The sequence below is a fragment of the Nanorana parkeri genome, unplaced genomic scaffold, assembly GCF_000935625.1.
Source record: "Nanorana parkeri isolate BGI_ZX_2015 unplaced genomic scaffold, ASM93562v1 scaffold52, whole genome shotgun sequence".
NCBI classification, from domain to species: Eukaryota; Metazoa; Chordata; class Amphibia; order Anura; family Dicroglossidae; genus Nanorana; species Nanorana parkeri.
In genome coordinates this window covers 1,586,485-1,601,467 of record NW_017306320.1, presented here as the reverse complement: position 1 = coordinate 1,601,467, position 14,983 = coordinate 1,586,485, and the positions used below count along the sequence as shown (strand labels likewise).

General features: G+C 41.1%; 1 protein-coding gene across 1 annotated transcript in view; it reads left to right on the top strand.

Moving 5' to 3' along the window:
• SEC16B (SEC16 homolog B, endoplasmic reticulum export factor) overlaps positions 1 to 14,983 on the top strand; it is a 134,660-nt gene that overhangs the window by 66,424 nt on the left and 53,253 nt on the right. The window contains exons 16-17 of the mRNA XM_018575097.1: positions 1,386 to 1,523; positions 3,627 to 3,740. Of these exons, the coding sequence (XP_018430599.1) occupies positions 1,386 to 1,523; positions 3,627 to 3,740 (252 nt within the window). The remainder of the gene's footprint in view (positions 1 to 1,385; positions 1,524 to 3,626; positions 3,741 to 14,983) is intronic.

Below are 14,983 nucleotides of genomic sequence, written 5' to 3'. Positions count from 1 at the left end.
CTTCAGTCCTGTTATTGGTGATGTCATCATGTTGGTGCATGATGGTTTGCACTCTTGTTTTTCACCAGGGAATTGATAATCCATATGACTGTGAGCAAACCACACTCCTATTTATATTCAGGTACTTCTCAGACAAACCTGCTCTCTATTTCTCACCGCAGTGTGCCGCTTTAACTTGTCCTTCCGCTCACTTTGTTTCAAATGTTCCAAAGTCTGCATGTAAAAAGACCAACCTAAATTTCAAAACATATAACATTTTCAAAGCTGTAGAAGTATCACATTTTTTAAAGATATGTGAACTCCTTGAAGCAAATACAATTAGTCAGTGATCTGGTATTTACCTTTAAAATGAACATGTAAGACATTTCAAAAGGTTTAGTCTGGCGTGACACCAAACACTTTAATGCACTTCAATGCACAAGTTCGCTGCATTCCAAAAATGGTTTAGGTACCTTTTTTCATTCTTTGCAGTGCATTGGGTCATCTTAATGCAACGTGCGTTAAAGCTTAACATACCTCGTGTTAATGCACACATGATAATGTACAGCAACGCAGCTGCACTCAAGGTGGATATAAAAGAAATCTGAGAAATGTGCTTACATGATGGCAAGAGGAGAGAGAAAAATGAGTACTGAGCACTGTGCTGCTGATCCTACATTGTTCAATTCGAAATTGTTTCGGCTAGTGATCAATTTGTGGTGCTGCAGTGAAGATGGAGGTCTGGATGTGCTGTGTGACAGGGGTGCCTGGATTAATGAACTAGTTGTACAAAATTACTTTGGAAAGTAAAACAGTCCCCATATTTGTACATCAGCTGTGTATTTAGCTGCTTGCCTGAGGTTCAGCTTTAAGTCAATGTGTCTGTTTAACCATAAGACTATGTTATGCACAATTTTTGTTGAAACTAGAAGCACACTGCTATGCAACATCAATTGCAGTACCTTAATGTAGTCAGCAGTGGTGTTCTCTCCCTTTCACTACATGGTCAAAACCTGTAAGGCAGGGGCAGGTAACCTTGGCACTCCAGCTGGGGTGAAACTACAAGTCCCATAAAGCATTGCAAGACTCTGACAGCCATGGGCATGACTCTCAGAGGCAGGGACATGATAGGATTTGTTGTTTCATCACAGCTGGAGTGCAGAGTTTACCTACCCCTGCTGTAAGGTACTGCCAAAAAAAAGTAAGGGTAATATTCATCCAGCAGAATTTACTGCTGTCGGATCAGTAAACAATGAATTCCTATTGGCTGCTGAGGGTTACTGCACTTTACGCATCTACACAGAAGTTTGTGCTGCCTTATTGAAGGCCATTTCACGATAATTGAGAGCAAGTAAAGCTCTTTGGCCAGACAATAATACTTAATGCTGTTGTCTTTCATCTTGCAGGTGTATAAATTCCTGTATGCCACTCGGCTGCTGGATTATGGCTTGACATCCCTAGCCCTTCATTACTGTGAATGCATTGCCTATGCCCTCCTCTCCTCCGACTCAGGATCTTCAGTGCTGATATCAGAGTTAATCAAGGTGACTCAGGCTCTTGCAGACATCCTTAGATATCCAAGCTCCAGCAATCTGGCTCTGGAGATTATAGCCCTTATACTGTACAAGCAGAAAAGCTGATATGGCACTTTCCCTCTTCTTTATTTCTATTGCTGTCAATGGGAGTTAACTGTAGAAAACAGGCCATCTGCTCCTCTCCAAATATATAATAAAGCCCAGCGCCTTTAAAACTAAACATTATTTTGGAAGGAAGCTGCCTGCACATTTTAAGCAGAAATTCTGCCATTTCCCTGTTGACATAAAACTTCTGGGAATAAACATTAATCATTAATGACTTCTCTTCTGAAATGGCCTGCAGTAAAATGTGTTTAACGCTTCCAGCTGAAGAACCAGCATTTTCACTTAAAAATGGGAAATGATTGCTCCTGGTCTCTGGGGTGTGTTTCCCTTTATGTGTTCAGACTGCTTGTACTGCATTCATAATGCACATTCAGGCAATATACACTAATAACTACAAATATATTAACCTGTTGTTATAGGTCCAGGTGAGTGCACCCAGAATTTGCGCTAAACAGCAACCATAAGACGTTTTATTCAACCAACGCTCATTTAATGCACAAGGGAATTAGTCTGTTCAGAATAAATTATTGCACTTTATTAAATGCTGGTCATAGACATTAGTGGGTTTTGGAGGTGCAGGTACCATTTAACTGCCAAAAGATTTATTTCATTTATAACATTACATAAACACACATACTAAGAATATTTGCATATGCATATTTATGTCTTTGGATGAGGGAAAGAGAGCAGGCAGACAAACCCTATACCTGACCAATCACCAGGAAAACAACAGAGGTCGCAGAAAATATCCATCGCAGCCAGCCATTGTAGATTTGTTGGTTGAAGGGGTCGGCTACAGTCTGTTGGCACTCACTTGAGTACATTTATTAATGTATTTCTGTGATCTAAAGTCAGCTAATGCCCACTATTGGCTGGCAAGACAGAGCTGCGCCGTGGTCAAGAGGGTCCCAAAAATATTGTCTGGATCCACCCCAGCTGCCCAGTTGACAACTGGCTTTGCCGCTTTGCATGCAGCTGAAAGCCAGAGCAAGCCACGCCCGCCCCCTTCCAGGATTGTAGCTTCAGCCAGTTCTTGAGGGTAGAAAGCGAAAAAATCCCTATTTTGTGTGTGTTGGGGATAAGGGGTCAGTGTCTGACAGTCACTGACCTCTGCTGAGAGCAGAGACCGAGACCTGACTGATCAGTGGTCATGTGATTGGTTAGCTCTTGGTCTTAGAGCCGGTGTTGGACAGCTGGAGCATCTCATGTTGGCTCTATGCATCGGGAAGAGTATATATTACTCTTCCTGTTCTTTTCCAATAACCCCTTCCGAGGAACTGAACTCTGCGAGTATTGCCCAGAAAAAGGCACAGTAGACATAGGACAAAGGACCAGTTACCAGTATTGGCTGTGGTTGCATACCAGATAATGCCCTGCTATTTTTACGGGGTAATTTAAGACAAAATGTGCATTTGCAAGGGGACTTAGGCACAATTAACATTTTCGAATGTTCCCTAGAACATAGCAGATCTTTACTTTTTGAGTTCAGGTCCACTATATAGCGGACCTGTATGTACGATTGACATTTGTACATTAATTAGTATGACACATGCTGGCATAACCAAATTACAATGTAATGATGAGTAAAAAAAGTACCTCTATCTAATCATTAATTAAAAAAAGATGGTTCCTGAGCAACAAAGCCCAATCCAAGAGTATCTGGTCTTTGGCCTCCAGGTGCATTATAGGTATTTTATTATATTTTGGAGATCAGAGAGTCCATTGTTTTCCTAGAGCTCCTGTCAGGAAGATTTGCAGGATGATAAGAGTAACAGCAACACACAACCTGATAATGTTATTACCATAAAACTGAGATTACAGGGCTCTGGGGGAAAGTTGGGTAGCATTTATTTTTAATGCGTGTAGTGCAATCAGAGAGGGTGGGAGTCTAATAAAATAAAATGCTTGGAGATGAGCTTTAACACAGAAGAAATGTCCAAATAAATGTCATGTTCATGTAAAAATGCTACACGTCATTTGAAACTCTCCTGTGTCTAATACTTTTAGCTTGCAGGACGTTTGAGATATTCAGATCCTCAGATTCTAGAGCGGCCTGAGACAGAACAGAACCAGGAACCATTGTGGCTTGTCCAGCTACATGCTTTACTTCTACAATTCCAGGTATCTATTTCCAGGTATCTATTTTAAACTTACACACCAAATAACCCAATGCTACAATTTTGTCATATCCTATAACTGAGTGTCTATCAACAATTTTAAAGCATGTGCCATATTTTAAAAGCCAGTATTAACCTTGTACTCCCTAGAGTGGGTCACTTTATGTCAAGTACTCTTTCACATGTGTGTCTATACTGCCATTAATGCTAAGTGCATATCCAGACAGTCTCTTATATCGGAAAAACTGTCTTGACTTATGATACTGCTGTATTGACTTCTAGTCAAAACAGGGTTTTAAAGCAGCTCAACCTGTAGACCAATATTATGCATTAACTGGGAATCGCTGGTGCTCAGGAAAGGCTCCATCCGTCTCAGTAAGCAACGAATATAACACAGGTTCCAGCACACAGTTTCATGTTCTGATCCTTTATTAAAATTCAAATGAACAGTTCACATCATAAACTCACTAACGTGTTTCAGCCACACATGGCCTTAGTCATAGCTCCGTGACTAAGGCTACATGTGACTGACACATGTTAGTGGGTTTATGATGTGAACTATTCATCTGATATCTAATAAAAGATCGGAACATGAAGCCGTGTGCCAGAAGCTGTGTTATATTCATAGTGACTGCTAGTACCTGCTTTATTCTTCAAAGCAATATCCTTCTTCAAATGCCCATGTAAAACAGGGGTAAAGTCCAGCTTTCCAGCTGTGCTGCAACTACAAATTCCATCAGGCATTGCAAGACTCTGATGGCCACAGACGTGACCCCCAAAGGAAGATGTCATGATGGAATTTGTAGTTTTGCCACAGCTGGAGGGCCGGAGTTTGCCTACCCCTGAGGTAGCGGACACTAGGCCACTCACCTTTGGCCTAGACAAGTGAAAATTCTTGTACTGTTGTCATTGTGACAAAGGGATTGGTGCTATGTTTTATATGGTGCAACGGATGCAGTTTTTGTAAAATCTCTGGCATACACCAAACATGCGTGTCCACAAACATGTAGAATTCAGTTGGGTGTATCTTTAGATGTCATATACAGCCCTCGAGGTTGTGCTGCTCCAGAAGGGGTCAGATCTAAGATGTAGGGCATACATTTTCGTGTTAAATTCAATTCTGGTCCCAGAATACTTCTGCAGTGAATTTGGAAGTTACAATCTCTCTTTATAGCACACAGAAGGGAGGCCTGAGACTCACATGTGCTCTGAGCAGCTAGTCAGGGGTCATATACTGAGCACTGAAATAAGATGTAGCTTCAAGTGGTGGCAGAATCCTCCATTGATAACAGAAAGTTGTGATCCCTTTAAAACTATATAGGAAGGATAGGGGCAGATGTTCTGTAGGGCACAAAAGCTAGGAAGGCTGAAAACATTGAGATTGTAGTTCAGTGTTCCTTGAAGTTACAAACGTTACAAAGACACAGGTTCAACAGGTATTTATCCTGGCAGAAAGTATACTTAGCTTGAAAAAAAAGAAAACTATCACCACATCTAAAAACTGGTATGCTACAATATATGAAATCTTTGTCATTGCGTTTAAATATACTTTATGTAAAAAAAAAACCCCCAGATCTAAATGATAATTTTCATATAGACTGCAATGAATATTTAGTAACTCTGTAAATATGATTGTGTATCTATTCTGTTTCATGCTTTCTGTCTCTGGGGGAGCTGATAATGACATGTATAAGGGAAGCTTGGCTTTTGTCAAATTTGGCATTCCCGATATTTCGGGTGGCACCTGGTACTTGAAAGGCTTATCTGTCAGTTCAGGGCAGGCAAGTATATGTACATCTTTTCAATGTTTCTATTTATATGTTTATAGACAGACATGTAAAAGAGATCAGTTTGATGTAAAGAACCTTACCAGTATGTGCCAATGTTTATAAACCTTGTTTCTATAAATAATTTGTAATCATACACGGGGTAGCCTTATTTGCTCATTAGAAAGATGTAGGTGGTAGGTGCTGGATCTGCAATTAGTTTGCTTCATCAGGGGGAAAATCCATAGTATAGACAATATAGGGAGCTATCTGACCAAAGGGGCCTAAAAGACAATTTGGGTGAACGCTGGAAGGTGTAGAGAAAACAAAATTGCCATGCCAAAGATTTAGGAGTCCAAGAGTATTTATTTCATCATAACTCTCAAAAAAAACAAAATAACAGTGCATTTTGGGGGGCTAGAAGGTACCCGTTTCATCAGGGCTTGAAGAAAGCTGACGTGAATGTGCACTATGTAAAGTACTGTGTAAATTGTCGGCGCTATATAAATACCAATCCTAAATAATAGTAGTAAACTATCACACTTTTTTCAATAATGAATCCAGATCAAACAAATATAAATCACTTTAATTCTTTAATTTTGCTCAAATGCTTACAGTCATCATGTTCCCAAACATTGGCTTCAACTCTCTCAGCTTGGCTTCCCCGAACTTCCTGTCCAGTAAAAGATCAGAAGGGACAGAGAGGTCTCCAGCAGTTGTCTATGAACCCAATGATGGTAAAAAGGAGGAGGAAGGAACTGGTAGCAGGGAAGTGACTTGCCTTGCTGTGTGTTTGTGGAGATACACACAGCCTCCTAGCTCACACAAGGGTGGCTCCATAGGTGCCTACAAGGGAAAGCAGCCACTGTACAACAGGATATTAGGGCCAGTGCGCAGGACACAAGCTGATTTGGCAGGAAACTAAACCTTTTAAACATCAAGGAGCAGCATCCTTTGTAAATTATGTATTCAGCATCTGAAATAGCTTCAAAACCTTTCACCTTTAATATAATTTTAAGCTGTTGGCTTGAAAGTAATTGTGTTACCTACACTTTGCTCATTAGCCAGACTTTGTTACCTGTGCTGCAGTGCAACACAATGGCTGTGCTTTACTGTTTTTTTGTGTAATGTAGGCCTATTTTCAGGTCAACAATGGCAGCCTATACAGTTCTTTCATACCAGGTGTATTTTAAAGCCCATATTCAAAAGACTACCCTTGCTGTAGGGCTACCCCCGCACTGCAAGGGCTAAGTGCTCGTTTTTGTCCAGGGAACTTGAGTAAAGCAGATTTACTTAAGTGCATGTAAACTTTAACAATTAATTTATCTTATTTGCTCATTTTTTGGTAAATGGTAAATATTTTTGGTAAATATACTATTGAAAGCCAGATCATAAAATAGATCATAAATACACTGAGTTCCTAACTTCCTGTATCGAGCTGACAATGTTATCAGCCCTGCCTGAGTTCTACATAGCTAAACTATGCTACGGAGATGAGGCGATTGAGAGGTGTCTGTAGTCTTAAAGTGGACCTAAAAATCACATCAGCATGCAACTCTGCATGCTGATATGAAATCATCTCACATTCATTAGTTAAACAAACATATTTTAATTTTACCTACAATTTCTTGTTTTCTACGTTCTGGTTCTCTTTGGCTCAATTGATGTAATTGTGCCCATGCATTGCATCCTGGGAGGGTTACATCCTGGCAGGGCATTGCTGGGAAATCTCATCTGTAATCTCATGAGATTTCAGGGAAAGGCATTTTTCTCCCCCGAAATGATGTGCATGGTCACATGTCCTAGTCACATATGCCAGAGTTTCAGGAATAAAGGGAGATGGATTATTCTGTCTGTGATTAAAAATGGCCACTGTAAGAAGAATGGGGAGGAAAAGAAAAACAATGTATGCAAAGAATATAAAGCTGGCAATTATCTAGAAGTATGTCTTTGTGGATTGCCATTACTAAACCTGTCTAAAGGTGCCTTTGTTGTTATTTTGAAGATATGGGTAAAGTTCCTCTTTAACACTTCCTAACTTAGGGTGGCATAGATACTGTACAATGAGGAAATGCTGTTTCCAGGTGAAATGAAAGGGAAAAAAAAGCCTTTAAAAACATAAATGCAGTCACAATGTGTATGGACTGGCAAGCTGCAATACATTACACATTTGTTCTTGGGTTTAAAAGAGTGTGTCATGTTTCAGATAATGTTTCATGTTACACCCTTATGTAGGGTATAACATAAAACATGGTCACATTCTCCAGCCCCCACACCCTTTACCTACCTCATTTACCTAAATCATGGGGTTCTTCTCCCTGCAACATCTTCGTTCTTTTTTTGGTATTTTCGTTTAAATTTGATGTGACTGTGTGTGGCTCCAACAGCAAAAAGTTTCCCAGCACACTCACAAGCCAACATGCAAACAAAACCTGTCTAACCGCTAAGGTTAAAAACAGAGGTTTAGATACACGTCTTCTGCAGAATATGTGAAAGCCGCACTGCCTCGTCAAGGCTCCTCTGTGTAGTGTCGTCCTTACTCTAACCTATGAGAGTCTCCATCTTGGAGCACATGTAGCAAAAGATAAAATTGGGTGCAGGTTCGCCAGGACGCAGCCCAACCTCCTTAAAGGCACAGGGACACACAAGGGACCCCGCACATCACAACGGCAGCTGAGACCCCCAGTGTGCCACTGCACCAAATCAGTCAAGCAAAACAAATGGCAAACGCACTCATCAACTGATAACCAGCTTTCAAGCAAGGTGCACATGGAAGGGCTTTAACACACACACACACATACTCATCATCCATTCACATATCTATTCACAGGATTTGTGAATGGATCGACTACAAGTCCCATTTGTTACTGCGGCAGAAGCACTTGGAGATCTCAATGGAGCACAAGTGCTGTAATGTTACTGCACTTGTAGTCCATTAATTACTTTCTCCAGCCCCATAACTGAAGGTCTGTAGGTACCTGGGGCTGGAGAAACAGGAGCCTGTGCCTTGCACCCATAATTCACCGATCATGGTTGCAATGCTGTGCAGGCTCTAATGCAAAAAATAATAAGTGCATATTTTTTTTCTTTCTTCAACGTGTGTGCATTTGTTGTTTTTCCCCAAAAGGTTGACTATGCCTTTAAATACAATATAATACACAAAAAAAATGGAAGAGCAAGTTTGTAAAAATGTGAATGTCACAAAAATAGGGCAAAAACTGCAAAAATTCCATATAATATGTGTTCACTAAAAATACAGCATACTTCTTCTCTTTACTGGAACGCTGGTGTTGTAGAAAACACAAGACGTCTGTAGCTGTTATCATTTTGAAATCATCAAACATACAGAGCAGAAGGCGACATTTGAGGATATCCAAAAAAAAAATCAGACAGGAGAATGTAGTCCTGAATGTTAGAGGCCAAGTTGCCCCATAAAAGAACTCTTATTTATTCCCATAGACAGAAAAGAGATCTGACAAGTGCTAATAATAACAACAGGAAGAAGTGGCAGCTGCTGTATAAAAACAACTTCCCCTCAGGTTTATAGAACAGGTTTTGAAAGATATCACAGCTCTTTCACGAGGAACAAAATCACCATAAAATGTATTGTTTATTAAACACTTTAATTTGATAAAAGCAATAAGATATATGCATATTGCCTGGCTGGGACAGATGTGAAGTTCATCAATTGCCCTGGGAATGGGGGTGGGTATTAGATACCAGATTATTTTAGTAACTCAGCTAATGATATTGTAACAAAATATTCTGAATGATACAATGTATTTATTTGATTAAAAGGTATAAGTTGTTATTTGTTGCCCTTTGAGTGGTAGAAATTTTCAAACTCTATAGTCAGTTGTCTGTTGCTGGATTTCTACCCTTTTAAAGCTGAACTCAAGGCAGATTTAAAATACAAAAATGAATGCCGCTCTATATTCATTAAAGCAGAAGCAAACCCTGGTAAAACACAAAACAAAAAAACAACAAGCGCTTTGGCTCAGGATCCAGGTTTCAAGTCTTTGGCCTCTTGGTCTGACCATAACTCCCATGCCTGCTCCATGTGCAGCTCAGCAGACAGAAAAAAAAATAAACTGCTGAATTGTAAAAATAAGTTTTTATGACAGAAGAGACTTACACAGTGTCTTCTGCCATAAAAAGCTTACCAATCTACATTTTGTTCCCCTTTAATGCATCCGTATTTTTTTTTTATGCAAGCATTGTAAGTACCTGAATTACCTAGGTATAAGCCTCTTACAGCCTTTGTAAAGCAGAGCTCAGACTGGGGGTGTGAGAAGCAGTACAAATAATCAGTCATTTGTGCTGCAGTGCAGAAAACATGTAGATAGGAGGAGAGAGCAGTTTGGCAAAGAGATAATCTTATCAGTGTGCTACATCTCCTTTAATTGCCCAGTCACAGGGTGGAGCTTTAACACCCATCTGTGTGTGGCCAGATTTCCTTTAATAACAGTTTGGCTGCCATTAGAGATGAATGGTTACTGAAATAATCCCATTATGGGCAAATATTTGCCACACCCAGAATAAAAGTTACCTGGTTAAAGGTGGTCCAGAGTGGCCCACATCATATTTCTCGCATGCTGGTGGGGTGATTGCACCACACCTAGGGATATACCCTATCCCCATCCCTTACCCTAGCCCCTTACCCTTTTCTACCTTCTCATTTTCCTACTACTCCTTTGTCTTCACAGCTGTGGCTCTCAGACGTGGGTGCATCCCGTATTTTTCTCTGTCTATGCACCCACGACGAAACGACCATCCATGTAGTCTAAGTTGAATATGTATGGCAGAACATGTCTAGAGCATGGCTTTTGATGCTCATAATTATTTTTTCTGAAAACATTTTAATTATAAAATGGAATTATAAAAAAGGTGGTCCAGAGGGTCATTTACAAGTCTGCTATAGAACAGAGTAAGAGCAGGTCCGCCATATAGGAAGCCCCTGGAGATCCCACTTTTATTACCCACGGGGGTAAAAATGAGCCTGTGCTTTGCTGATGCAAGATAAAACAAGTTCACTTCAACCTACTGCTCCCCAGTAGCACCTGTTCACCTCTCCATTGCTGACCCAATGATCTCTTTAGGTGGCGGGAGCAGGAAAAAACACCATGTGCAAGCTTTGGGTTGCTCAAGTTGTAGCTTACATAGAGCTATGTAAACGTATAGAGGAGGCTGGAGCCTATAGCTTCGCCTGCTGATTTAAAAAAATGATTCTTTTATATTCATCTCTGTGAAAAAAGGAAAACATATTTTTTAGTTATGAACATAATAAATTAATCGATATCAAACCTATATTTACACTCCCTTGAAGTGCTAAAACAATGCTGAATGTTTGCCAGATCTGGTGTTGGTAGTCATCCAGAAATGCTCTTCTCGTTGCCTCTTTTCCAAGCATGTATCAAGCTAATTAATGCTCCTCCTCCATGAGTTTCCCATTCATTTGAAGACATGCTGACAAACCTTTGCCTGTCTGCAAAAGACAAATGCCTTGAGATAGAGAAGGGTATTGTATTCGTTAATGAACTCTATCCAAATCCACATTTTTGCATTTATTCTCCTAAGAATCGTTGCTAGAGAATTTGACCAGTTTGCAAATAAATACAACACCAGACTGCATTTCCTCTGTTTTGGGTGAACTTGTGAAGGCACCAGATGGTCCAGTTATAGCAAGTGATGTTAAGCCTGTAACTTTTGAGTGCTATAGTTAACAAGACAGTGATAACAAGGTTTCTGCGTTATAAAAACACCATTGCTTCGCACAGAGGTTTTATATTACTGGAAAATGTCTGTGCAACTGAACTCTGATCATTCTCTGTTTTCATATGAGAAAACAGAACACATGTATAAAGTGGTATTAAACACTCAAACTTTAATAAAAATGGATTAAGATCAAGCAAAAAACATTACCTAGCAAAGTATTTATTTCAATTGTTGTCCAAGCACCTGGCTGTAGCTTCCCTGAACTTCCTGTTCAGTCTAAGATCACAAGGCAGAGCACAATCTCCAGAGGCTTTTCACCTACTAGCTTGGAGAAGGGAGTAGGGGGAGCAGAGAGCAGGGGAGTGGCACATACAGCTTACTAGCACACACAAGGGTGGCTCCATAGGACCCTGCAAGGGATAGAAGCCACCCTAAACCAGGATATCAGGGCCAGTCCTCCGTGGACCAGCTGGTTCTGCAGAAAGCGAAAACTTTTCAAAGCTTCAAGGAGCAGCATCGATTGTAAAGTATTTAATCAGCACTGGAAATAGGCTAAACATCTTTTTACTTTAATATCACTTTAATGGAAGTATGTCAGATGAATGGAATTCTTCGGTCGAAGATCACAGTTGGCCCCAGCATGAGGAACATCTTTCATTGATGCAATCATCCCCATATATGATATTTTTTTCTCTATATAGTATCTGAATCACCTTGTATCTAAATAAACTGCAGCCAGGCAACTAGTATTTATTAGAAGTTAGCAATGACAGTCCTCATATTCTTCTCAGCACAGGTTTTCTTTCTGCCTGGCCAGCTGTGGAAGTACAGTGATACTGTCAGCGTTCAACTACATAATGTTCTCCTTTAAAGTCAATTTGGAGTATATGTATTTGATTTCTCTTGGCTTTCAGCCTAGGACTCTGGCTATGTACTCTCTGGTCTTCTTAAATGTGCTTGAGGTCAGGCCCACATTATAAAGGAACACTGATTGCTGTGTCAAGCACTGCAATGCGTTTATACCTTACCGGTTTTGTATACTAAAGGCGGGGTTTAGTGCAAAGGAGGATTGTAATATGGATTAGGCAGAGCCTGGACTAGGAGCTAAACAGTAAGTTATAGTTTTCATCACAGAGGTACTGTCTTTTATGGGAAATGGTGTTCCTCACCGTATATCTTTCAGCTAATAAGTTACATCTCACATGAGGACTCGTGTGAAATGGCATTCCTATCTTTTCTTGGTAGAAATGCCAGTTACCCCTGATACCTCTCATGATAATTGCATAGTTACATAGCTACATTGCATTAGAACATGCTCTTGCACCTGCAGCAACCAATGGGTGAAGCTTCACAGCAATACACAACAGCCAGATATAGCATGATAATGGCTTGTGCTTTTACAATAGACAGTCGATAACACACAATCACCTGCACTCCATGCAGCGTACAGACCTTAACAGAGGGTTGGTGCTTGAACGACAACACGGATGGCGCCGTGTATAATACAGTCCATAATAGAAGTCACCAGTACTCAATAATATGTGTAAGAGGTAAAACACTTTTTATTAAATTGTCACATGCATCATACAGCCAACATTTCGGGGCAACGCAGGGTCCCTTCTTCTGGGCAACGCAGGGTCCCTTCTTCTGGGCAACATAGTAACCTATCCAATAGACAGGACTTTAATTTATTACTGTACCACCAAGGTAGTACCAACCCCCCACCTACTCCCAGTGCTATATAAGAGCTTGAACATGCAACTTCTGCATAGCTGTGTTGTTTGCGTAGTGTTTTTTTAGGGCAGGAAGTAGCAAAGGGACCATGAGATGGGGAGGGAAGCTTGTGTCATGCTCCCATTGCTGGGTGCCACTCTAACCAAAACTCTCACCTTGCCTCACTGTAGGAATAGGCCTAACAATAGAACAAAGCTCATTTGACATGTGGGTGAGAAATGGTGAGTCACTTTGAAATACAAAATACATACCAAAGAGCATGTTGTTCTGTTTAAACAGCCCCGATGCTGGCGACGTACACTGTACATCGTCAGTCACGAAGGGGTTAAAGAAACCCTGATTTGACTTACAATTTTTCTAAACCAGCTGTCATTGGAAAATGTTTTTCTAAAAAAGGGCCCCTGCAAAAGAATATTTATACTCAACTCTCAGACAGGAGCTGACTTGGATTGAAACTACTGAAGATTTACCACCGCCAAAGACTTTTAAGCATCCTACATACTTCCAGGTGTATAGGGTGCCTGGTTTTCTGCTGTGCTCTGGGGTTTCTTCTGATGGCCAGTATGTCATTGCTGTGTCCTGTAGTGACATAGTGGAAGAGGGAAGGACCACAGTGTGTGGGTGGGAACACAGACATTCAACACTTACAGAACTGTTGGGTGTGAAGATTCTCCCAGAAACGTAAGTATAAACAGTCTTCTTTTGTAGGGGACCTTTTGTAGTAAACAGATTTGCTTTACAGTAGTAACAGTATTGAAACCTTGTGGTACCCGTACTTGTGTTAGTCTTAAAAATAGTCTAGAAGATATGTTGTCCACACATTATTCTGCTTCAGAATGTCCTTTTTATTCATATTCCTTTAGCATGACATGTGAATGTGAAGTTTCGGAGCCTCGCAGGACCCCTTCGTCAGGCAAAGTGGCACTTTGACTGACGAAGGGGTCCTGCGAGGCTCCGAAACGTTGCATTCACATGTCACGCTAAAGGAATACGAATAAAAAGGACATTCCAAAGCAGAATGGTGTGTGAACAACATATCTTCTAGATTGTATATTGCCATCCACCAGTTGTTCCAGCACCCATTGGATTTTGGGGTACATTGTTACAATGTGCGAAGGGGATATTACAAAGTATTAATAATAGATCACTGCGTCTTTGTGGAGACTCTTGAATCCTAAGTCCATGCAGAATATAGGACCTGGGCTGCTTAAGTTAAGATTAAGGCCCACTCCTCTTAATGATAGGTATCACCCTGGCATTTAGCTGTCAAAAATGGGCAGTAGAAGCTCTGGCACTTATTGTTGGTAGAGGTAAGCAGTGGCGTAACAACCGGGGGTGCAGCAGGGGCGCGGGCCCCGGGCGAAAAGTGAAGGGGGGGGGGGCGCCGGCCGAAAAGGGCACTTTCGGCTAAATGCCGAAAGTGACATTTTCCTGCCGTTTTGTCGGCGCGGCCGTGATTCCTTTCATCCCCGCTGGGACACAGAGCAGTGCCCAGCGGGGATGAAAGGAATCAGAGAGAAAATGACAGCCGGCCGAGCGCTGCGGGACGAGCGCTGTGAGCGGCCGGTGTCTTTCCTCCCACACCGCTCGGCCGCCTATCACAGTGCAGCAGAGCGGTGTGGGGGCGGAGACAGCCAGCGCTGTCACAGGAGGCTGGGCTCTCCTCTTGCAGCCTCCTATGACAGTGTGTGTCAGAGAGGAGAACGGGTACAAGCACTCAGTGATCAGTGATCGCTGAGTGTTTGTACATAATTGAGGACCTGGTATGTAAACTATATCCTCAATTATGAATGAATGGGAGTGATCTATATCTCCTCCTGTTCATTCATAATTGTAGTTATAGTAAACATACCATGTTATCAATGAACAGGAACACTCATAAAGGATTCCTGTTCATTGATAACAGGGGACACAGAAAAAGAGATTGAGGACTCTGTGTCCTCAATCTCTTTTTCTATTTTTAAAGGGAAATATCAGGGGTCTGTTTAGACCCCCAATATTTCCCCGAAGCCCCTAAAAGTAAAGTAAAAAA